General features: G+C 35.1%; 1 protein-coding gene across 2 annotated transcripts in view; it reads right to left on the bottom strand.

Annotated features, from left to right (window-relative positions):
- The window catches only part of GPM6A (glycoprotein M6A), a 124,741-nt gene that overhangs the window by 25,712 nt on the left and 72,198 nt on the right, over window positions 1-26,831 (bottom strand). For both annotated transcript variants that reach the window (XM_026846691.1, XM_026846692.1), the window contains exons 2-3: window positions 16,350-16,542; window positions 1,359-1,515 (exon numbers count right to left, since the gene is read on the bottom strand). In XM_026846691.1, coding sequence (XP_026702492.1) covers window positions 1,359-1,515; window positions 16,350-16,542 — 350 coding nt within the window. The remainder of the gene's footprint in view (window positions 1-1,358; window positions 1,516-16,349; window positions 16,543-26,831) is intronic.

Genomic DNA, 26,831 nt, shown 5'->3' with positions numbered 1-26,831 from the left:
CTGCTGCAATACTGAGATAGGCCTTTATGGCAGCTGTGAAGAAAATACAATGTTCTGAAAAATTTGCTACTCTGTACAGAATTTGAACTAGCTTCGTAGGTTCTCAGTGAATATAGATTAGAGATTTCTTTCCAGGAAATGAAAGCAGTGTTGGTATAAGCAATGATTGCTCTTTATTTAAAGTGTTCCCAGTCTTTATTTATATATTTATGTAAAAGCTTTAAAACAATTCTTAGTCAAAGTGCAAAACTCATACAATGACATTTGACAGGAACAAAAGGAAAAAAAAGGCAGCATTACTGTGGAGCATGTTACATCTATGTAGGGATGGTATACATAACATAATCCCCAATTTCCAATGAATAGATTATCTGTATTCAGTTTAAATTTAAATGTCAGGATAACCAAAATAACAGTTGTGGTAATCTTTAGTGTGACTGGAAAATATTCTCTATGGCCTATATTTGTTCCTAGTCTGTATTCCAGTTTAATAAATGTTGACGTTTGTAGGAGGGTACAAGGAGGAACCCTCCACTGGCTATTATTTTATGTATCAGTTATTGTAAATATAGTATAACAGTAAGTCTACTTTAACACCCAGATCAACTTGGCTATATTTAATAATTTATTTTTCATCAGAAAATATGATTTGTTGGTATTGATGGTGTTTGCAGAAATATCCAACTCCAACAGGTACCAAGTGTCCAGGCCTTTTACCTTAGGTGCAAAAGAGTCAAATGCCAGAAAAGTTTGTTAATACCTGATATTGAACAGAGAATTGTAAAAAATCCCAAATTCAAATGGTTAGCAATGTTAGTATGAAGAATCTCCATTTAAGTCCCAGTACAAATCAGAATTTTTTGAATCTAGGTTTTCCAGGGTTGTAAATTAATAGTCTCTCCAAACCAGAGATAACATAAGAGCAAATAATTGACTGTTTACCGTTTAGAAACAAAACCAAACCTGATGACAGATCTCAGTCTATCCCAAAGAGGAACAGGCAAGATTTCTAAAATAACAGTGAAAATACTAGCAAGAAAAAAATATTCCTTGCCCAGTGCGGCTGAAGGCATTACACAGTTTTAGTCCTGTTCCAAACAGTTTAAGCTGCTGAGAGAAGAAACTTTCACATTCATCTGGTGGAATTAATTGCTCTTAAATTGCAGGAGTTACTTAGTGATTAAGCAACATAGAGAACATTTCTAACACTCTATTCTCCTTTGCTATTTTTAACCACTAAACTGAGGTATCAGAAAACATTAAAGAAAGAAAAACCAAAAATAAACTTCACAAGGCACTACAAATACACAAAACATGTTGAAATTGTCATAAGTACAAAAGCTTTCTTAACCACTTACCCAGGCACTGACGCATCTGCCACAAGTGGTGATTTTGAAATCCCCATACAGATCCTTGATGGCACCAGTTGTAAAGAATCCCTCCACCATCAGCAAAATGCCATATACAAAGAATGCAGCTGCTACACCATATATCACATACTTGAAGATGTCAATCCTGTATAGGAACAGCAAAAATTATTTATCTGCATAAAAATTTAAAGCTGACTCTGAAATTTCAGGGTGAGATAATCAGACTCACTAAGCCTCAAGGCTTCTACACTGGAGTCAGCTTAAGTGCTTGATGTGCTAGAATGACAGCTGAAGCTGAGGACAGGAGTGAACTTTGGAAAAAAAACAGAATTGATATAAGAAACACTAGGCCATTTCATTTAATAAAATGTAAAACCATATCTGTGTAGGTAAAACAGCACAATTTGTCAGAATAATTTAAAAGTCAGGGTTGGTTTTTTTGTTTTGTTTTGTTTTGTTTCTCTAAATAGTGGCAAAGAAAAAAGAACAGAAAAAAAGGAAACAAGACTGACACATACTGAGTAACACATTGTATCCAGCACTCAGGTTACAGAAAAGATATTTTGTCACAATCTTCTAAAAACCTTTTTAGATATGTAAGTAGTTCTCAAGCTGCAATGCCAATCTGTGCTATCTTATCATCATCATCATTTTTCCACTTATTCTCCAATAGACAAAGTGCCTGACAGATTAATAAAGTCATCAAGAGAGATCCCTAACTTCAAATCAGAAACATGTTATTACAAAAGTAATAAGGTCAGATCATGTGGCATTCTTCTATAATGAGGATTTAAAAACATCTTTTCATAGACCCAAAGCTCAAGAAATGGAAGGGTGGCTTACATGAAGAGCCGTAGGAGGCTCAACTTATTTTGAAGATTACCGGGGTTGTGTGGTCGTCCTGCCCAGCACTGTCTAGAGTTCAACAGTGGCTCAAGGAGATTCTGCCTCCTAAATGTTCTCTCATGACCAGGGTTTATGAAAAGATTTTTGAAAGTACCTCCCTGTTCTAAGTGTTTTGTCTAACCTTGGAAACATTCCTAGGGACCATTGTCTTGGATCAGCAGGTTTCAATGTTTCCTACTTGGACTTTTCTAAAAAAAGTTAGCCACAGTAAGCTTCCAGTTTATGAATATGACACAGAAGGATTTGTGCAACTCTTTAGAGAATGGTAATATGCAGGTTTAAGATGTTAGTAAATTCCAGTCATATTGTCCGGGTCAAGAAAGCAACAGCTTATAACAAAGTAGGACAAAAAATAAGCCACAGACCCATTAGGATCTGCAAGATTAATTTTCACATGCATCAAACAACTACCCAAAATGGACATTTGTCAAGACATAAAAATGAATAGTTTTATTGTTATGAAAAGAAATATTTAATGATAACGTTTCTTTACGATCACACTTTTCATCATTACCTGAAAGACAACTCTCAATACATTTTTTTTTACATGTACAATAACAAAGCTCAAAACTCTGTTAAAATATCTTTGAATTGGTGTTTTTCAAGACATTCAAAGTCAGATTCAATTTTATAGTTGATATTTCAGATGTATGACTGTCTACAACTTTAATGAATGTATCTTAAGTTTGCATTAGTCTCGTAAAAATGCAATTAAACTTATGACCCGATTGGGGGTGAGAGAAGTATTATAAATTAATGGTTTTGGCACCTACTGTAGCATTTTTTCAGAGAGCGATAACTGGTTTCTGGGAATGAGACAGGATATGTTTTTCCCTAACATTCCAACAGAAAAGCCATGTCAGGTTTTTTCTATATCACTTTTTCTTTCATACTCAAGTGAAAATTAGGATAAATTGATATCTGTATGGAACTATTCAAAACATGAGCTATTAAAAATGGTGAAACAAATTTAACACTATAGACAGTATTAGATGATGCAAAGATTAAATTTATTTTGATACATATAATTGCTAATTACGTTGTAAAAATCCCATTTCCGTAATTTTATAGTAATTCAGCCCATGTAACACTATTTTAAATAGGTTAATTATGCTTTGAACCTATCTTGTCATTACCGATGAAAATAAACTTATAAGAAAAGACAGCAACTTTGTGAGTATTCCATAAGGTCTCTTTCAATTCCTACTTTATATACCATATAAAACTGTGACCTCCATGAGTGGCTGAAGTATGGGAGTTCTGCCAGCAGCAGCTCCTCACAGACCTCTGTGTGCTGAGTGCTGTAGAAATGACAAGGTATGATTGCCCTAAAGAGATTAGGACTTTGGGGAAGTACAGAGACTATTTCAGCCCTTGCAACAGCCCTTTAAACCATCTGTCCTGAGCCTCCCACTGAGCTGCTTGTATCAAAAAGCACACTAAGAGATGTCTGCTTTTCCCTCAGCCTTATGTGTAACTAAAGGGGTAACTTTCACTTAAATCTTCCTTTCGCAAGGAAAAAATGCATATAGCAATACACTAGCCAAATATATAAATCAATTTCTTCCTCATACACTCTCTACAGAGAGAAGTAGTAAAATTTCTACTGATCAGACTATATGAGATTAAATAGCCAGACTTATTCCAGGGAGAAAAGACCTTGTAGAATGCAAAGAGTAAAAATATAAACTGTGAAACAATCATTCAACTACTTCTTTACAAGTCAGATAGAATTGTATTGCAATATAACTGCATTTAGTGTGTGCTGTATTTAAAGAAGATATATTAAACCAGTAACATTATATATATAGTTTTGAATATATTGTTGGTTTTAAATTATTCTGCAGCATCTCATTTCACATAAACTTCGATTTTCCAATAAAAATATACTAGTTAATAAAATACAGGCCTTGTAAAATGGAGATTGCCTTTCTCTAAAATAAAATTTGATTTTTTGTGGGTGAACTCCAGGAGATTAATTGCCATCTGTATTTTAGCAAAGTCTCAAATGCTGCAGACAAAGAATGAGAGCAACCAGTGAGGTAGAAGGGAATGGCAGAAGGGATGATGAACATGAGCCAATGGGTGAGATGGGTAAGGACAAAGAAAAACAACAAGCAAGGCTTACACTTGTGTAGGCTGGAATGAAAGGAAAGAGGTGGCAAAGGAGTAAAGGAAAAGACAAAATTATACAGATAAATTTTGTATTCCTGACAGGACTGGAAAGCTACACGTTAGGTGAAGACTAAGCTACACAAAATGAGAACGACAAAAAAAAATCTTAAATATATATTCACTAAATGCAGGAGACCTATTAATATTATATAATGATATAATTAAAGTAATGAACCATTTCTATTGAAAGGCAGTCAATGAAGATAGAGAAGATAAATTTGATTTTAACAAATTCACATTGATCATGCAATCTTCACATATTAATTTAGGATGCTGGGTAGGATAAGATGAATGATTATCTAAATGCAAATTAATTGTGAAAAACATCTTAAAATTAGGAAAAGACTTTTTTTAATAGAATAATCTAAACCATATTTTGCATACTGTCCTAATCTTGTAGGCTCTCCATGGACGCCAGATGTGCTTTTCTCCACAACACTATGTTCAGAAATGTTAAAAACCAAACATCACTGTTTCCATTTTGTGATTTAAATAAAGCTGATCTTTCAAGTTTTAGTTCTTTTTCTGCTGTTGGGTCATTAATTGTTCCATATTAAGTGGATTTCCTAACTCATTAATATGAATCTGGATTCCATCCAACAAGATGAATATTAGAATAGCTCTAGAGAAAACCCTTCCTCCGACAGAAGTTATTGATGGAAGCCATCAGCGTTAACATCTCAGTGAACAGGTTGTAGCTGAGTACAGAGTAGATTATCCCAGCAGAGATAAGTCAGAGGTGAATGAAAACATTCTCAGTAAATCAGATCGATGTTGCACATTGCTCACTGTGTATTTTCATGGTGCTTTGGCATATTCAAGGTTTTAAAAATAAAATAAATCATCAAGCAGTAAGATCCACTGTTGAATGATCATGTCTATCTGTAGCAGGATTCTGCAAAGAGTGTATCACAACAAATTAGTTTTTCTTATTTTTGAGACTCCTTCGATCAACTGAGCTCATAATTATTATAACCTGTTTCTAAAGTATTTCAATCTTCATAATTAGCTTCTGTTTACTGTGTCTAGATTTAACACTGTTCTGGCCTTATAGACAAGTTGCTTCACTGGAGTAAATCACTACTGCTCCACCATAATAAATGGATTTACTACTCCAACAGATAAGCCAAGAAGAGCTGTTAACTTTGACCCTTTATATTTTACTGTGCCTTAAAATGAATTGCAAATTGTAGGAGCCATGAAGCATTTACAGTATTCAGTCTAATCATGGTACACTTTCTACTCTCAGTGTTGAAGTCTGGTACTCAGCTAATGCAAAACAATATATATTTTACTATCAAAATTACTTAATATTGCTTTGGAACAATCTACATACTAGTTAGGGATTTTTTCTTTTAATTTGGTTAATATATGAATGCATTGCAGTCATTTATTTGCAATTAACACCAAAAACCCAAAACAAAACACATTAGTTTGCTCTGTGACACGTGATTCTCACGCTGTTCAGAAACCCTTTTTATTCAAATAAAGTATGTGTACACTTCAGCATGAACAAGCGATAAAAGGCTAATACCACAGAGGTTTCAGTTAACTTAGCCCACCAGAGTACTGGGTATTACTGTGGAACTAGTTTCCCAGCATTTATAATTCTACTTCACATTTCTCTTCCTGAATTTATAACATAACTTGGCCAATATAAATAATGACATTCAAATACTACAGGTGCTGAATAGCACATAATTGCCAGGAAACTGCAGCTATACTCTCTGAATGCAAGTAGATGCAGGCAATTATACCTTTTTCCAAGCTAAAAAAAAAAAAAAAACACAAAAAAAACACAACAAAGAAAATAAAATACCTAAGATATCAAAGTACTAAAAAGTTAGATTAGATTATCACAGTACAATTCCTAATTAAAAATAGTTGTCTTTTATAGCTGGCAATTTAGAAAGATTGTGTAACAGATCTACTTTTACAGTTTTAAAAATCACAATTTAGTAAGATTGTGAAATAATGTGTAATCACTACTCTTGGGATAGGTTGGTTTTGCAGGTTTTATGGGTTGGTTGTGTTTTGGTTTGGTTTTTTTTTTTTTCAGTCACAAGGAACATTGAATAGTTGATGTTCACATCTGGAACGCACAATAACCTCTGTTACCCAGTAAAACAACAACGCCAACCTTCATGCTGATCCTCTTCCCTGCTGAATGACTGACCCTAAGAGGCTGTTAAGAGACTGAAATAGCAGCCTGACCCCTCAAACTATCTCAAGATTGTAGAAACACTTTTGCAATTATGTTTTTTGAAGAGAGATGAAGTATAGGGGGAAGTTTGCAAGCAAAAACATTTGTTTAGTGTATGCAGAAGCTATGCCCCGTGGCAGTTTTTAGAAGATGCACTCAGGTTCTCCTGCAAACCAGCTGGGAACAATTTATTGGTGTAAATTCACAACAGCATTACTTAAACAGTTTGAGCAAAGATAGTTGGCATCATGAAGCTCAGAGGAATTGTAAGCAAAGGTAAACTTCAGAAGGAAAACATAAAGCCAACAGGGAGAAATGATTTATTAATAATCATGTACTACCTGCAAAGACCAAAGAAGTCCAGGTAACAACATAAATGAAGTAAAAGAAATTGAAATATTTTCACTGTGGAGAAGTGAAAAATAAAACTAGCAAAAAAGAGTCAGCATAAATCCATGAGGGTTTTTTCTGAGGTTAGTTTAATACCGAGTCTAAATTTTTAAATTTCGGGTGGAAAGAAAACAAAATTGTAATACAGAATGCTCAGTTAAAGTTTGTCAAGAACTTATAAAAGGAGAAATGATTAACAGTAAACAAAGGATAAGAGCAATAAAGTCCTAAAAGTATTTTTTACTAAAGTAGAAATAAAACATGAGAAAAAAAAAAAAAGGAAACAGAAACTTCTGATTCTGTATTTCTGTAAGAAATTTTGTATGTAATCATACGAATCGTTTGCTCAAAGCTAAAGCCAGGTTTGATTATATAAAGAAGAGATCATCATACTATAATGTGCAAGTTACCTTCACATTCTGCAAGGGCCAGATTTTGTTATTCTATTCTGAACAGAAGCTGATGTGACATAAAATACCACTGATTTTAACAGATCCATTTGTGGCATGCAATCTACAAGTACGTGGAATACTGTGGTGGTGCAATTCTTGCCCCTCCCTGCCCCTCCTTGTTGGGCTGCTTGGTGCTAGGTGTGATTCCATTCACACACACCCCAGCTATACACCAATACGTGGACATAAGGACTGATAACATTAACAAGCCTGGCTCCTGCCCCTCCTGATTGCTCGAACTGGTTATAATGGCCCATCATCTCCTGATGGCCTGGCACACCTGTGCTGGGATGGGGTCAGATGGAACAATAACAGGGTTGCATGTTATTCAAATTCTTGTGCAACTGCCAGAAGGCACCAGAAGGTATTTGACCAAAGTCAATTATCTTGGACTCTATAAACTGCGACCACCAGAGAGACCCTTTGAGCTCTTCTGGATCACAGCGGGCCTGTGACCAGCATCTTCCCCTGAGCTGGGACGCCTCTCAGGTACCAAAACCCTTAAGGTGTTGTCTGCTCCAGAGGGAAGGCCAGGGTGAAGTCCACCCACTCAAATATCAATTATCACCCGTTGAGGAATGCCAAGGCACTGGGAGTATTTGCTCTGAACTCAAGAGGGAAATTTGCTTTGAGCTAGCTTCTCTTTCCCCCGTTCTTTCTCTCAGCATTTCTGAATTATTTTGTATTGACAAATTGCTGTTAGTTATTAATAAAACTAGATTTCTTACTAAATCATTACCGTGTCAATACTTTCATCCACGACAAATACAAACCTAAATCATCATCCTCTAAAAGTTGTGGTTGCTTCCTTCTTAGGTATGGGACAGTTTGAGCCGAGATTTCATGGAGCACTTCTACAAGCAGTAGAGAATTCACAAGCTAATGGAAGAGGAGCAATAGCATCACAAATCACATCTCTGCCCTATGATTCTTGTAACTTTCTTGGAACAGGAAAGGATCCAGCATAAGTATTTAAATAATCATGAAATGTCTAAGTCCAAACCACAAAGTTCTGACTATGACACATGGATGAGTCTGCTTCTCAAAGTTTTTTCTCATAATCTAGTCTCGTTCTGTCTGCTCACCCTATCAAAACTAATAAATGTTTTTATAGATGCTAATTACAGAAGAAATCTGGAGCCCACATTGCCTGAAGAAGGCCAAAAAAAAATGGTATTAGTGCACAGTAACATAAAGACTTCTGGCAGAATTACATGATGGTGTCGTTCACTGTGGATACTGCACTGCCAGGCAACTTTCTATATCAATAAAGTGTAAAAAGATATGGCAAAAGCATACCATAGAATTTGTGAGTATTTCATTATCACAAATGTAAATGAGCACACACAGTACAGACTGATAACGTACGACTGACAACAATATTAAAATTCAAAATTGGGATGGTGATAGTTAATTTTACCCTTTTCAGATCTCCTGTGGAAAGGCCAGTTATCTTAGTTTTGCATGGCACATGAAGCAAAATCTAGCAATATGTATATTACATAGGAATATATGCTTTGCAGTTCAGATATTTATAAAGTAAACTAAGACTAAAGGGGAAATAAAGGCATTTAAAAGAGAAAAAGATATTTCCTATGAAGTTGAACCACCTGCTGAGAAAGGTCTATTGAAAATGCTTCAAGTCACAGGCATGCAGTGATTATAACCAATATAAAATTCCAGAAAACCAAGAGAGCTGCTTAACACAGTATTAAATAATAGAGCTGCCTGCCTGAAAACAGCGGAATGTATTTGCACGTATGAAGACAAAAAAAAATTATGTAAGATCATTCTGCTGTTATTCACATGCGCTGCTATCAATTTCTTTATTCAATTATTTCATAAAATGAAAACCACATTTTTGCAAGTACCTCCGAAATCCTAAATTTTACTTATAGAGATTCTCACTGATTTTGCTTTTAACAGAATAAAGAACAGCAGGCTACCTAATACAGCTGAGGAGATAGTAAATGTGACTTTTCAGCACCATATAATCTTGCAAAGATCCTATTCTCAGGTGCTGGCATGTTCTGTCAGATTTAGCGCATCTACTGAACAATTCCAGATTTAAAATTTTATGTTCTACATCTAATCTTTAATATGCTGTATTTGTCCAGTGATAATTTTTCTGTGTGGCTGAATCATTCCAGTGAAAGTGAAACTGTTCTCCTTAATTAAACTGCATATTTTTAAAAATTAAAAATGTATCCTTCAATGACATTGTGCTCTCTCCGATGGTTCCTGACAAATTGTAAGACAAATAGTCGACACATGGGCCAAAGTAAGGCCTTCCTTGCAGAGGTAACTTCATGCTTCTACACGTAATCAGAATCTGGGTACAAGAACTCTATTAGTGAGAACTCTCATTAGCCTACTTGGAAGTCTTTTTACCACTCAGGTCAGTGAACAAATCTTTAACTTGACAGTAGTAGGGATTATGGGTACATTCCCATAAGTGTTATGGCACAGGAATGGATTTTTTTTTTCCCTTGCAGCTGTCCCTACTTATTGAGATATGGTTTGCGTCATGTTTTTTAGACTGCACAACATGGATTCCTTTCCAATTAAGCTGAATGGGAAGTATGCTCCAGGAGTCCTCCTACTGCACTCCAGCCACTAATGGATGTTCAGTCCATTGTACCAGGCAAGACTGAATCCAAAATAAGCCCCTGAAATGAATACTATATGAACAGCAAGTTATTAGCACCAAGTATTTAGGTCTACCAATCAGTTTCTATTGTGCTAATGTTGCTTTCTAAGGTATATGTAGCCATGACTCCTCCGCTTAACTTTGAGCTACCTCTTCAGAGCTTATATCTCAAAATTATTGAGAGCAGATTCTCTGTAGATTTCAAAGGAGGGTTTGAATAAGTCAGTTCTCAGCTCACTGTTACCTAGTTTTCATAGTGCAAGATTATCAGCCTGTGCATCATACACAGTAGACACAAGGTATTACATATCAAGCTAGGATTTCTACAATACTTAGGTGGAATAAGATTAATTGAAAATTATTTGTTGTCACAGAAGAAACTACACTGTCTCTTCTTCCTGTCATTGACTCAGACAGATAAATTCATGCCCAGATGAATATTCTCCTTACAGAACCATTGGGGTCACCTGCCAGGGCTTTTTAGGACAGTTGTTGTTTCCAGACTTACTATGACACAGCCCTGTATAAATTAGGAATTTCTTGTCCCAATACCAAGCCTTATATGTTTTGCTTCCCATAATACAAATAGTATTTAAAAGGCAATTGAAGTTCAAATTTAATGAACACCAAGCTTTTGTAACAGAACAAGCATGTATAGGGAAAACCGGATTAGTACTGTTGTAAACTAAGTAGATGACTAAAACAGAACCATCACATGGTCTAATGCAAATATTTATAAATACCATATTTCATATCAGCTGGCCTTTACTATAAGTCTCATTGTAATACCTTTCATAGTATTCCATTAGTATTAGTGCAATAATAATAATAATTATAACAGTAATATTTTTAGTGGTATCAATACTTAACTTGTGATAGCTACAAAGCCAACAAAAGCAAAGAACAACATGCTGATCAAAATAACATCCGTTTATCTACCTCTCAAAACACTGGTTTCAAACACTAAGAGGGGGAATATAAAGGCTTCTATGCATGCTCTTTTTTTAATTCCTCAAAATAGTTGCACATACATATATATATATTACTAAATAACATCCGTTTAATAAACAATGACTATACACTAACAAAGGTTATCAGAAAGCATCAAAGTTGGACACAGCATCTGAAACACAGGCTTTTACATTTTGAAAGGAAGGAAATATTTAGCTGTAAGAAGGTGGCTCCAGTAGAGTGTGGCATTTCCAACAGAGAAGGTAGTGACAACAGATTCACAGACTGAAACTTGATTTAGTTTACTATTTGTTTTCACACCTTTAAAAGGAAGTGAATCTACAGCGACCTGAATTAGCTATGACTGTAGTAGGAAAACATTGTTAATGTTTCTATTGGGAAGATTTCTTCTTTTTTCCACTCTAAGAGCGTGATTCCCTTGTTTCATGGCCTATATATCACAAGCATATGACAGATGGCACTAACTGGCCTTGCATACTAAAGAGAAAGAACTGTGAAAAGATGCTGTTGGGAAACACACCAAATGTACCTTGTGCTGTTGATTTCCTAAAAAACATCTTCTGGAATTTGTTCCAAACACCAGAAAAATATAAAAATCCAGCTCATACAATACACTTTTAATAATCATACATCTATTTCTGCTCATTTTGGAATCTTGTCAAAACCAGTGATTAAATGAATCTAGTTATATCCAGTACTTTGCAGACAAAGTGTTCAGTTATTAAGTTCTTAGAAGAACAATGACCGAATACCAGTTTCCAAGCACCTCAAGCAGGTTACACTGTTTCAGTGAAGCCTACAGAGCTGTTAAACTGACAAAGTAGGCAACATAAACCATTCACCTGCTAAAGTATCATAAAGACATTTTTCAGGATAATTTAAACCACCATATTTATTTTCTTAGGGCCCTTCTGAATCACAAGGAACTAAAATAACTACTCTACATCCACTGAAGGAATCCAATCCCAAACAACAGTTACGACTTCTGTACAGGCATTTCTTCACTTGGGAGGCAGGGAGGGGTGGGGAGCGTCTACCATCAGAGCAGTGACAATGTTGGTATTAAGGAGGTCTGGGGTTGTGAGGAAGCAATTCAGAAAGCAATATAATCAGCGGTCAGTCCCAATTAAAAGTTCACTTACTGATAATTCCAAACGTTTTTGTATAACCATCCAATTTATTCAAGGTTCATGGATTTAGAATTTACTGTGGAAAGAAAGAAAAATCTACCTCATTCAGCTACGTGATTTTTAAAGATATGCTCTCTCCATAAGGAATACCTGTCTTTATGGTATGTGTTCACACAATTTTCAATACATTTGATCTATTTTAGTTTTCAATAGTTTAGAGTATCTGTTTGTTGCGTCACCCTGCAGAAATTCAAGTCAGGCTGCAATCCAGTACTTTGAGACAAAATCCTTTTTAAAAAAAAAAACACCGTGACTTTTTAGACACTATTGTTTTTAGCACTGTATTACAGGCCATATTTGGTTTTGGTATTTTCCCTCAAAACAAGCAAGCAAAAAAGCATTCTTTACTGTAAACCTTTACTATAAAATCACCACCTCCACCCCATCTAGCATTTCTCCAAGATGTCTCCAATACCTCAGAATTATTGACCATGACCATTCCATATTTTAACTTGGAAAAAAAAAAAAAAAATTAAGACAATTGATTTATCTGCCTGTCATTTAAGGAATTTTAAAACCAGCTGCAAAAGTTACTCTTAATTTTTTAAATTATGAATATTTACTACCTATTAGTATTTCCAAAGTAGATATGAACTGCAGCTGGTATATATTGTTTGAGTCCAGAGAGTTAGAATCAGGAACCATGTCCACTCCTGCAGGGCCAGCACCCAAATCACTACTTCTGTTCCATGGGGCTGTTGCTCTTGGTTGAACCCTCAAGGGCAGAGCCCTCCAAGGTGACTTTGAGGCCTACCACAGGTTCATAATTAATTCATCTCTCCCCAAGCACCAGGGCATCACATGGGATGAAGGCTACCCATGGGGCAGCCAGGGCCCATCCCAGCACCCAGTCAGGAAGCAGTTGGGGGGGTCAGTTCCAGCCCTGTGGCCAGCTGAGTCTGTGATGAGGGACTGAGAGCCCCAAACTGGGCTGAAGTGGGGTTCTGGACCATGGGCATGTTGAGGGGAGGCCCTAGGTGATGCCAGTCAGGGATGTTGATGGCTTCAGGGACATTCATAAGGACATTTCTGAATGGCTCTGTTGGATTCAGGCACTTTAGCTTTTATTTTAGGCACTTAAAGAGTGTTTCAGATCTTGTTTATGCCCTCATTATGCCCTACTTTCTCTACATGGGTCTGCTGCTTCTTTTAAATTGCAATGAGCAGCTGTATTGACAAAGATAAAAGATACAAGATGGCTTGTGAGTTGTGTTATTTGAGCTCAGAACACTCACAGTTGTGGGCACAGTTAAAAAAGCCCTTATCTCTTACCACCCACATAAGTACCTCTCAGATAGGGATTGATTTTTATTCTGAATAATATTTGAAATCCGCTGTGCTAATAAAAATACAGACAGAAACCACAAGCATGATTAAACAGACTCTAACACACTTCACTCCACTGCAGCATCTGCCTAGAACATTTATCACAAAAGGACAGACTCCAGGTTAGCCCGAGACACTTCGCAGCACTAGAAGCATTAAGAGACAAAATGTCTTAAATAATAACCTTAAATTATAATTTAGTAGGGCACACTGGTAGATTTTTAAAAAAATTCTTACTATTTCTAATCAGAACAATAAACGGGTTTTATTTCCATTTCAATATGTGTAGTTTTAAGAATATACGCACTGCATTGTCTGTTTCTACTTACATATTTTTTCTTTCTGCTTTTTGGCCTTTCAAAGCAATATAATTACCACAGGGCTTTTGTACCAGCAACTGTTAATTAAGACTCATGACAAAATATCAAGCATTTCTTCTCCCTACAAAATTAACTTAAGCTGATAGAAAATTTATGTGTGCAAATTTCTTTGAGAATCACAGTTTATCCACTCAAAGGCAATGGCTCATCTGCTTTTAGTCAAAATATTTGCTCCTCCTCCCTTTAAGACATAACTTTAGAGACATCTTTCACAACTGAATAAACAGAAATTTTGATTCCAGTAGGTCTGCCAAGAATAAGATTTAGTGTATCTTTAAGTAAACAAAAAAACCCAAACAAATCAAAAAGCCATTAGCTAAGCCAAACAATTAAATGCCAAGAAAAAAAAAAAATCACTTCCAGTGAATTATATGCATTTGAACTATGTCTTCTGACTGATATTTTCACTTAAGCATTTGACAGAGGGAAGCTGGAAAACTTGCTCTGAAGAGAAAGCATCGATTTGTGGCTGTTCTGCGCTAATGGCTTCCTAGGGACTAATAAAATAAGTTAGAGACTAATAAAATGACTGATATTTCATTCAGGAAACAATGAACCTTAGCCACCAAGTCAAGTCAGACCCATTATTCTAAATGACAAGGCAAAGAGGCAGAGCAGAAGTCACATACTTCCCATCAACCCAATGTATTATTACACAAGAACATCTAAATTCCTTTGTCTTAAGAAGAAATTTGCATATGCCATAGCAGTGACATACTTATTTGTTATACTCTTCCTTCTGGCTACTAATTCCACAAACAATACAGCTAACATTCACAGAGAAGCTTTGAAAAGTTTGTTGATAACATAGCACAATGCAAGTGAAGAGATTTAAGGTTCTGTTTCTAGCTATCATGAAAACAGGGGTAACAAGTCAGATCAAACAACATATCCATTTTTCTATATCAGACAATGAATATAAAAGTAAGAGCAGGCAAGTCGACAGGATAACCCTTAATGCTATTCTGGCCTCTGGGACTTCCTGAGGTGGATAGGTCTGTATGGTATAAGAAATCATCAATGGATTTGTTTTCCAAGATTATTCAGTCTTCCCTTGAACCCATCCTTGGATGATTTTGGCATCCACAATACGCAACTAGCTTCACAGGTCTGCTATGCAGCAACTGAAGTACCATCACCTGTTTCTTATGAACCTGGTGTCTACTAGTTTCCTCTGATGCCTCATACTTCTTGTACTGGAAGAAGACAATCCTAACCTTGCACATCTTATTCATAACATTGTGAATTTACAGATCTCTAGCCCAACAGCTCTTAATCACACTTTCTAGATTGAAGAATCCTACTAAACTCAATTTTTTTACCATATAGCCTCTGTTCTATAACTCATCTTTTTTTGCCCTCTGTGGGACACCAATATTGTAGACAGTATTAATTATATGGATGAAAGGTGGATTTATACAATGGCATAAGTATGTTCCCCGTTTCTCTATGATTTTGCCAGTAGCTCCTGGTACTTGGTTTGCTTTTTGACAACTGCTAAGGCTTGAGCTGCCATTGTTATGGAGCTATCTATCATGCGGTCAATGTTTTAATGGATGATCAAATCACTTCATGTCTCAAAAACACAGTCATGAAAGAAAAGATGTACAAATTTGAGGATAGGATACTCCAGCTTTAGTTATGACTATTAGCAACAGGATAGAATTTGGATTTCAAATACCTAAGAAAATCACGTTTTAAAGAGATTATTTTAAACAGTTTAGAAAATATGTCATTTAGTTTCAGGTTATAGTAAACTACTTTGCTATATGTAATTAATTTACAAAAGGGAAGGAGATGCTCAACAAAACAAAGGCCTTCCAGAACAGGTATTCAGGAGTATCAAAGCATGAAACCTTCAAAACAGACAAATTCTAGGAAAACCAGATGCAATAGAGTTTTGAAATTTTGAGTCTCAGAGTTCTGCACAGCTTCTCAGTTACTTCTTTATTGTGTTTATTCCCAGAAGTAATCCGTTACTTGTTACACAATCCTGCTTATCTATTTGGAGTATAAAGATTTTTATATTTACATTTTTACACTTTTCTGCAAAGATATTATCAGAGGATAAAACGATCAAAGCAAGCATGCATGGAACAGATTCATCAATATTATATGAAGTAATGTTTAATAATAAACTACTATGGTATATTAAATGATATTGCAAATTGATTGTAAATAGTAAAAATATCAACTGTCAAATCTGCTGAGCTTATCCAAGTAATTCTTTCTATGGTTTTCATTAGAAGACATTTTTTTTGAGTCAAGTTTATATTCCCTGTGGAATTTTTCAGCAGTTTTAAAAGGAAACAATTAAAAGAAACTAGTAACTTACATGGTAAAGACATCAATGACATCTCCTGCAGCTCTTGTCATCTCAAAGTAAGTTTGAAGAATGTTGACGGTTCCTGAAAGTGCTTCATGTCCACAACCACAGAACAGTGCAACTCCAGCATAAAGCAGGATGGTGGCAATCAAAGATGCATAGGGAATACCTCCCAGGCATTTGATGCAACACTCGAAGCACCCTACAAGAAAATAAAGTTGTGTGTTAATATATTATATCAAGAAAGGGAAAAGAAAACTTTTACTTTAGAGAAGCAATTTTGAAAATTGAAGACTGCAGGCCAAAGAGAGGTTAGGTCAAGTATAACCACCTATAATGACAGAAAATTAAATGTGAATTAAAAAACAAATGTGAAAAGACACAGGTTAATTCAACTTCTGAGTTTTCTCAGTTGCTACTTGACCTATTAAATGTAGACATGCCATCTGATTATGAAAAGTTAAACAATTAATTCCTTGTACAGCTTTGTGTTTCTATTTAGAGCAGGTTACAATGTCGATCCTAGGTTATACTTATATTCACAGTTCCTATTGCTCACCTATCAGATTACTGAAGATGATCCTCAATAACAGGAAAACCACAGAAAGAGGATATCCAGTTCAATGCCTTCCATCATGATAGGTTTATTCAATTTTTTAATCTGAACAGTGCTGACAAGAGAATTACTCCTGCCCACAGCACCAATTCTTTGTACATCACTCAAATACCTCACAAGAATAAATAGAGATATCCACTGAAAAGGCACGGCATTAGAAACAATTATAGAAGTTGAATTTTCTCACAATATATTTTACCCTGTGCAAAGTTTCTTAAGTGAGGGCAATTGGTCTTGAGTTATACAAGGCCAACCTCTTGTCCAGTCAGCCGAATGTCTAAACAGATGCCTAGTTCCACAGCAAACCCTTTCCTCACCAAGGATATTCAAGTTTCTGGCACTACCTTGCCTAGTTTTTCAAGAAGTTTTATGAATACAGCATCTCTGACTCTCCCAAATCTCATCACTCCACAGGGACTTTTATGCCCTGTAGAGCCCTTCCTATTGCCTTCTGGAAAGGCAGAGAAGACAGGGACCACTGACTAAGGGAAGGCAAACATACATTGATTCAGCAGCCAGAAGTTTTATTTTCTCCTAAGCATTACCAGTTTAGACCAGAAAGGATTTGGATAGAAACCAAGCTGAGGCCTGTAAGCTTTAAATGTTTATACAGGCAATAGTCAATTAAAAATTACTTTTAAGATTGTGAATAGGTGCAGGTCAATATATTTTAACATGCTCCAAAAGCTTTAGGCTATGCTATATCATAGGAATACTAGAGATATATTAAAAGAAAAAAAAAAAAAGCACTACATATAATTTAGTATTTTGTCTTTTATGTTAGTAATCTCTTATTTCCTTTAGGCTAGATAACCAAAGTATTAATTTCCTCTGTCTGTCCAATCATCCATTTTCTGCTTTTAATGAACAAATATCTGTCATATATATATGCGGAGCAGCTATTTATACACAAGATTCTCTGAAGAGAACAGTTTAAGACATTTTCAAATATATACACATTTTAGTTAAATAGAAACCTCTCCTGATATTTTGTAAATATAATTATCATAAAAGGCAGTACTTAAACTGCTGGATAATTCCTGTAATAAAAGTATAAATTAATATACTAAACATGTACAAGACAAACAGACTTCAAAAATCGGGATAATTCTCAACTATGTATGCTAGTGGTATAATAATAGAAAGATAGAAAGAGACAACTTCTGTTTGAGGGCAAATTAATATAGCACAGCCAACTGTAAAATAACAAATGTAAAATGTACAAATTAATATACTAAAACTGTTGCCAAAGTCTTACTGAGTAACCTGTTGTACAAGTCACCCATGTCCAGCAGCCATCACACCCCTGTATGGCAGTAACAACTTCCACCCTTCCAATACTTTGGCAACAGTTGGGGTTTTTCCCCTCTTTGAGCCCCTATGACACCGGTTGAAGAATATATCCTTGCAATTCACGTCATCCTACTGTACTGCTAGTAAGTCGCTTTCCTATTCAGCAGCACAGGGCTTTGAATGTCCAGTGATCACTTTTGTGTTTTTCTTCAGTGATTGTTAGACTGTGGGGATTTATATCTGGGAAGTCTGTGGGCTTTCCATCAGTGGAAGGTCTTAGGAACAGACTAGGAAAATATAGAAATGATTTTGGAGTAACTAATTCTGCATGTAGATAAATATAGGAAATCTCTTAAAATTCCTTTAGTCCTGTTTTCTAAGATTGCCCTTAATAATGACCACAGTTAATTCCTCAGTGTTTAAAGGCTTACACGAATACCAGAAAAGGATCCTTCAATGGATAATCTACTGTCTAAAAGGCATAAAAATAAGAAATACCTCTTGAAAGTATACATAGAACAAGGACTGCAGGGAAATACATAGTTGCATGATATGAGAGGTTATCACAAAATGTCTACTCTCATTTTCAGCACAGAATAACAGCAGCAAATGCCTCAGAAAACTAGTAACACTGTACACCTGTCAGCATTATAGGAAAACGTAAAAAGAGGGAGACATAACAGCAGAGTGATAATGGGAGTGATATATGAGGGTCTGTAAAGTCAAAGATGAAAAAGTAAGGTAGACCCAACCAAATATTTACAGGGATGTAAGGACTGTAGAGAGTGCTTCTTAATATTGCAATAGTTTGGGGCAGGAAGATAGAGATTTTGTAAAGATTTCTTTTTCATCTTCTGAGACAGGCAAAGTAGAAGAGAGAAAGTTAAAGAAATTACAACACAGGAACAAATTAAGTTTAGACTCAAATAAAATTGCTGTATTTAATACTGTGAGCATTGTTTCCTGGAAACAGATGGCTGTGCACTAAGTCCTGAAGCTGCTACATCTCACCCACTAGGTCCAGTGAGAGTTAAGCATGGAGTTAGACACCACAAACTACATCAAAATCCAGGGTTAGTAGTATTACTTTAGCTTTATTGTAATGAAACAGTGTAATACAGTAAAACAGCATAACAGGGTAAAAACAGTATAATACAATAAAGTGATCACAGATATAATAAGGTGCAATCCAATGATAAGTTTCATCAGAAAGACAGACTTTATCTCTTGCTATAAAATTTGGAAAACAAGTGAGACATTTATAATTTGTGAAGAGAAAGTACTTCTGTTCCCCTCTTACATTAAAGCTCTTCATGCTTATAAGCCTTTGAGGGAACTTTTAAAAGTAGTATGTTTTACAAATTCAAGACTTTTTCCCTCATAGAAAAATTATTGGAAAATAACTCCTCCAACAACAGAAATTTTCAAATAATCAGGTATTCTCAAGGCCTTGCTCATTTATTGAGCTCTTCCATAGGCCTACTACCTTTCCCACTTCTTTAGTGAATAACACTAGATTTTTCAGTGTTATAAAATCAACTCAAAACTAAAGAACATCAGTAAATCAGGACCAAGGTTTTAAAATGGGTATCACACATCATTCATACACCACTCAGGATAACGTGCTGTCGGCAACTTTGCTCTGATTCTTTTCTTTCAGGTGTTCAGAATGTGAAAATAGCTATTTAATAACAGAACAATAGAAATGCTATTTTAACTTGCACAATGATATTGAACCACCAGTACAGAATGTGACTCAGCTGTGCAATGTGTATATACGTCTGAGACAGGCAGTCAATTCACAACTCTGAACACCATCTTCACAAGGCAGCTAAAACCTACAGCCACAGAAACAATTACTAAGAAAAATAAAAAAGACCCTAAGCTGCTCTGATATTTGTTTTCACCTGCAAATACAGGTTTCAGTATTTCAAACAGTTCGCTCTGCACAATAACCTTGTGCAATATAATTCAACATGTACTGTTCTTATTTTGCTTATGTTTACCAATATTTTCCCTCAGGTAAAAATCTAAATCTGCTGGGAGCAAGTATTTTTACACAGATCATAGGAAGTAATCAAAAATACTGCTTCTTTGCAGCTTTTAACATGAAGAACTGCACTGGTATTTTACTTTATAATAAATCATTCCACAGAGAAAAATGTAATAATTAAATACTTAGAAGATGAAAAAAACCCAAGTAATTTTATTTTACCTGGATAAAATAAAATTCCAGGTACTGGCTATATTTAGCTATCAAAATAATTCACATTCATATTGTATTACATACGTCCACTTTCCAGTTACCAAAGACCTCATAGACAACTACCTCTGCTCATCTTAGTACAATTATTACTGTCTACATCAGAAATACTCTTGATATAGGTATATACACTTATGCTTTAAAAGGATTGGGAAATGTTCCCTATACAGGCAAATCTGTGCACACTTTGACTAGTTTCTGCTGCTTTTTGGATAAAAGTTTTCTAACACACCTCCAAGCACACTAGCCAAACATAAGTTGACTTTGTTTATTCAGTCTCTTCTCTATATTAAGAAGGCAAAAGATTTAGATACTGAGCAGAAGCAGAAACTGTCCTTGTGATTTACATGATAATTATGCACACAAATTGCACCACCACAATAATTTTTTTGTTTGTGTGTTCATGATATGTGAACTCCTCAGTGCAGAATGAGACATATAACTGATAAATAAAAGACACAATCCACTTCTGGGCAGTGCATTTAAAACAAACAAACAAAAAAAAAAAAAAAAAAAAAAAAAAAAAAAAACAAAAACAAAAACAAAACTCATACACCCCAGATTTCTATGGAAAAATTAACATGGAGAAAATAATTTTAAAATGTAAAAATTTTTAAAAATTAAAAATATATAAAAAATAAACAGAGAATAGAGAAGGTTTGCTTTTTTCCTCCTTTACCATGCATTTTCAGCTAGAACATCTATGATGATTAATCACAGATAATTACGTCTCCAATGGGAACAAGCACCTCCAAAGATGATATAAAGTTTTAATGGCATTTTTTCTTAACTTAATTTTCTTAAAGACTTTTCCATCTAATATTAAGACACAGGACATCAGAGCCCAAGTAAAATGCAAGAGAACTACATAAACTTGAAATGGAAAACAAAATAACAAAATATTCTCTGCCTTCCATGCCTGTCTAGGCATGCATTTTTTCATATCTAAATTTGTACCATTTGTCACACAGCTTTCATGGACTATCAACTCAAATAGTTTCACAGACCATCACAAAACATGCAGATTTAATTCTGAATTTTACTAAGCCTGCCTCAACCTCATGAAGTCAAGGTACTGTTATGCAATATTTTAACTGATAAATAGATCCATCAAAACACATAGTACTGAACAAAAAGCAACTTGTTTTCTTAGACCTAGTAACAAAAAAACCCCAAAATTCTTCAACATGTGGAATGACTTCCCGATCTGGAACTGTTCCCCAGGGCATCACAGCAGAGCAACAGGCAGAAGCAATCCAGCTCCCTCGATATAGTCTCAAGTATGGAAAACAGACAAGACATTTGAGATGTAGTTGAACAAAGCCACAAATAAGAGGATGCAACACTTGGGAATTAATTACCAAAAATCATCCTTGTACTGTGATCTGGAAAACCTGTTCAAAGAGTGTGGCATACACATCCCACATGAATGCCCACTGTGTCCCAGGGTCATTTATAGGATACACCCTGCTCCCACTCTCTACCATTATACAAGATCTACTGGAAATTAGAATAAAACTTTATCACCTTGCTATAACGAACACTAACAGCTACAGTATCTTTCTTACTCCTGTTCAGATGACAACTTCTGCTTTAAATTAGCTTTCTATGAGAATGTTTACTATTACAGAATTATCTATCAAGCAACAAAAATTACTTTTACCACAAAATTAATTCTGAGATCCTGGTTGCTAAGACTACTGTGGACAAATAAATAAATAACACAGTATTTTGGTTAAACTGTTAGAAGCAACATGATATGTAGAAGAGGAAGAATAACGCCCACAGAAAATCTCAAAAGGCTTTTCAGGAAAATTGCCGACTAATTGCAAGAAAATACAAAATAAATATTCAGGTATCCTCTCACATATTAAATGCTGTAACATTACTGGATCCACTTTGGCTTGTTATCTTCTTAGTGTGACTGGATGTTAGCTAATCAGAAAGCAGTTAATACTGAAAATTAAAATGTTATTTTTTAGGCCTTTACAGTAATTTTGTGGTCAATTGCATCAGTTGCTGCACTCAACACAGGACCAAGTCTAAGAGGAACTATAAAAAGTCTTTTGCTTATTTAGATGCAGAATTTCTCAAACTACATTGAAATACCTAAAATTGTGCATTCTCACAATTACTGTAATGCGTGTTTGCTGGCAAGAATGCCACTGGCCAAAATAACAACTTTAAACAGTGGGGGTACACTCTGGTTATGCTGTATCTTGAAGGCAGCTCCCACAAACCTATCCCCTCATCAGATGGCTGCCTTTATATTATCTTGTGGGAAAAAATTCCCAGAAACCACCTTTGTGCACTGGTTAGGATAACTTTGTTACCTAGGGGAATTATATGAAGGATGAACATCTCAGCAACCTGCAACCAGAAGCCGCTCTGTAAGGTTTCAAGACTCCAAAATTCTCCCATTGTAGAAATATAACTTCACACAACTCATCCAATAACAAAGAAAGAAACAGAAGATTTGCCTTTGCAGCACCCATCCCAACTGACTGTTCTCTGATTCTCTAACTTATAGAAAGCTTTGGTCATCAAAAGTATATGACTTAATTTTTTTGTATGATATTGGGATTATCTCACCATGGACACGGAAATTTCCACACAGATAGGCCCCACACAGAGGCCAACAAAAATAACAATAATATTACAGCATAAAAATTTTCCATCATATTATTCCTACATTTTGTCTTCAGGTTATCCACAGTACTTTCAGCATCATAAAAAAGTTATAAAATTGCTTAAAAAATGTTTCAAAACAAAAATGAAAAGAAAAATTACATTAGTATAATAAAGCGGTCTGAAAATGGAGCCTTAAGAGCCTGCACAAATTTAATTTGTATTTTAGAAATATTCAGTGACAAAAGATGTACAACTGCCACCTTTAAGAGCTGACATTCTTTTCACGTAGCTAAATGATGAAATTGTTGAAATTGAAGCAGTAAAGTTGAAATATTTGCTCCTCCAGCATAATGTGAATTCCAGAAAATATTTGGAAACTTGTCTGCAGTCATTAAAGCAAAAGGAATAGAGTGGTCAAAAGGTAACCAACCTGGCTTAGTTCAGCTCGGTTCTATTTCTGTCTTACTATGCTCACAGAAATAAAATTGAAATAATTAATTGCTTATTTACTCTAGCCTATATCAATATCAGATTGTTCTGCACTTGTACTAGGACAGTACAGATTTACAGATACATTGTTGTAAAAATCTTTTTCTAAACTAATTTAAGACAATTGTTTGAGAAAATCTAGTTAGAAATTTTAGAATTACAGTACAAACTTAGGTCAGTAGTCCAACATGAATTCAATTGTCTCATGGAATGCTAGGGATTTTTGTTTGCAAAACCTCCTTGTAGCGGCACCAAAATTTGATAAAATAGAAAACTGCACAGTCAATAGGAAAACTACTACAACCTTCGAACACCTGCTTTACTAATTAATTTATGAATACCTTTTTTATTCTTAGTGCATATACAAATTATAAAGTTCTTTCTTTTTGTGATTATTTTCAAAGTATGGGGATCTGTACATTACCTTGCATTGCAATAAAATATAGCACATGACACCTCCCTCCCTTACTCATATTGATACTCTCTTGTTCTAAGTAATGGATTACAATAATAATTAAACCTGAACAAGGGCAACAGAATTTGTAATTTTTATACACTGTTTAAAATGAGCTATAATTTAACTCAGAACTGTCCCTTCTTTTTATTAAGCACTCAAAGCTCCAGTTCAAATTGTACTGTTTAAAAAAATGCATTCACTAGAGAAAAATAATCTAATTCACAAAGATCACGAATAATCCATCATGGTACTTTGTACATCAGAAATATAATTTAGATTTGCATTTTCATCATATGCATTGAACACATTTCTTCAGTTATATTCAAGCTAGTTAAATCTCAAACAGATTGCCTAAATGGATTCCAAATAATTCAGGTTTAACGTACAGTGGTAGTAATATGAAATATACTACTTCGTCAAAGAGAAAAAATATTATTTCAAGAAGACTGCAACAGAGCTATATAATAGAGCTATATTTTAATACTGAGCTATTAAAAAACCAAAGCAAATCCACATGGCAGAGATATCTATAATTTCTGTGTTGCCATCACCTGGTATAATAAACCTTCAAGGCCAAATTAAAGATGTATTTTATATGCGAGGTAAATTATATTAAAAATAAATTTTCAACAACATTTAAAGACATATCTAGCATAAATAAATGTGGTTTTAATTTTCATCAAAGCACCTAGCAAGCAAGAAGAGGTCCTCTCTTTCTCCTAGTTCAGTCATATGTATGTTCTTACTTATCCCGCAGATAACAAACATGCTCCTGTTTTGTTCCATCCTTCCTAACTGCACTGAAATCTGGAGGTAAAAAAAGGGCTACCTACAGCCTCTTTTACTGGGTACCTGAAACACAGCTGGATAAGGATAAATATACATATATATATATATATATATATATATATATATACACACACACACACTTCTGTTATAATGTCCAGCATGCAACAGAATTAAATTTGTCTGATGAATATATCTAAGAAAGTAAAGCTGAATTAAGCAGCATAAACAATAATTTCATCCTGTCTTTTATTGGTCATACTTCAGGAATACTCAATGGTGGGAGTACAAAAAATTCATATTCTGTCATACTGGGCTGTACTCTTTTATCAATGATCAAATAGTTTGTTGACTTCTTCTGTTGAGCCAAAGCATTCTGTCAAAGTATTTGTTGAACTTAGATAAATTCCTAATGAATGAGGAGAATTACCAGATATCGTACATTAACAAAAGAGCACTGTGAAGCAACCCACCTGATTGGTACCTTTTGGCAGAACACAGATCTAAGCTATTGTGATAGTAGAGAATCAGTGCCCTGGCAGTGAAGTCTCCTATTAAGTCATGATCAAAGGTCTAAATTTCATTTACTGACGGTGCATTCCAACCTTTGACAGAGGCTGCACAACATCCCAAAAAGCTACTCTGCATCTCTCTCTTACTCCATAACGTTCAACATATAGAAAGTATCTTGGATTGACTGAGACTTATCTTTTAAAGCAAAATGCTTCATTCTCTGCCAGTCAGACAGGAAACTAGCCTTTCTTTTCATCACTTCAGTTTTTCACTTCCCCTTCTTTTTCAGACAGGTAAATTATCATCCTGCATGCTTCCTTTAAGATACTGTTGTCACCTTTCCCGGCCCTGTCAATTGTAATCTAACAAAGGACTAATTTAAGCAAAAAGTCCTGGCTGCACGTCTCACAGCTTGTCAAAGTAATTGGCTCAGTTACTATTTAGGTACCTACACAAGGCTCCACTTAGTAAGGTATTGAGCATGTGATTGACTGCAAACATGTGGCTTGTCTCATCAATTTAAAATCAAATTAACACTGTAACTTCAATAAAACATACAGAATATGAGATACATAAACAGAACTGGGTGACATCACACCACAGTTACTTTCAAATAGTACAGCTTCACCCTATACCTGAATTCATTGTTTTATTGGGTAAACATCTATGAAAATATTTAACTTTCACTAATACAACTGAGAGGAAGCAGTAGGAGGTTAGGGTTTTTTTTTTTTTTTTTACACTACTTGATGTGTCAGGTCCCTTACAAAACACTTGCCACCTCCTTGCCCTTTTGTCCCTGACAGCCACCATCTTTGCTGTTGTTCCTTAAGCCTGTTTATATTGTTTGACAGTTGTATTGTAAAAGTAGCTGCAAAACCTAGCAAGAATCAGACCCTAGCTGAATGTGCTATATAAGGAAAAACTATATAATCTGGACACAATCTGGTGTGGACTTTTCTTAACTAGGTTTAGACACCAGTACACGACACCTTAATTGTTTCACATTCGTATGAAAAACTTCACGTGTGACATTTATAAATGCCCATGCTGGCTTTGTTTATCCATGTTCAGGTGGTAATGCTTCTGGTGAGAGGAACTGATTATTAAGTGAAAACATTGGGAAACCTGTACATGCTTGAGAAGATTCTCTCTTTTTACAGGTACTGTTACAGATTGCAATGTAAACTAATGCAACTTTTCCAGACAAAGTACTAATTAAAATATTTTATCTATATACATGCAAAAACTTGCACATTCAAACCTTCGAAGGAAACCACAAACACAAATGAATACTCATATTTGTGGGACACTAATGATCACGACAACGTACAGAAAACTGTGTTGTGATTAGCTGTTATAGACTCTTCAGGACGTTAAGTTTATTGCTGTTTAACGAGACAAATCTTAATCTAGTAGTTAATAAGTATTAAAGTTACTGAC

The sequence above is a fragment of the Athene cunicularia genome (assembly GCF_003259725.1).
Source record: "Athene cunicularia isolate RWA chromosome 4 unlocalized genomic scaffold, athCun1 chr4_part1, whole genome shotgun sequence".
NCBI classification, from domain to species: domain Eukaryota; kingdom Metazoa; phylum Chordata; class Aves; order Strigiformes; family Strigidae; genus Athene; species Athene cunicularia.
Note: the sequence above shows the minus strand (reverse complement) of the source record. Positions and strands in the feature narration are given on the sequence as shown.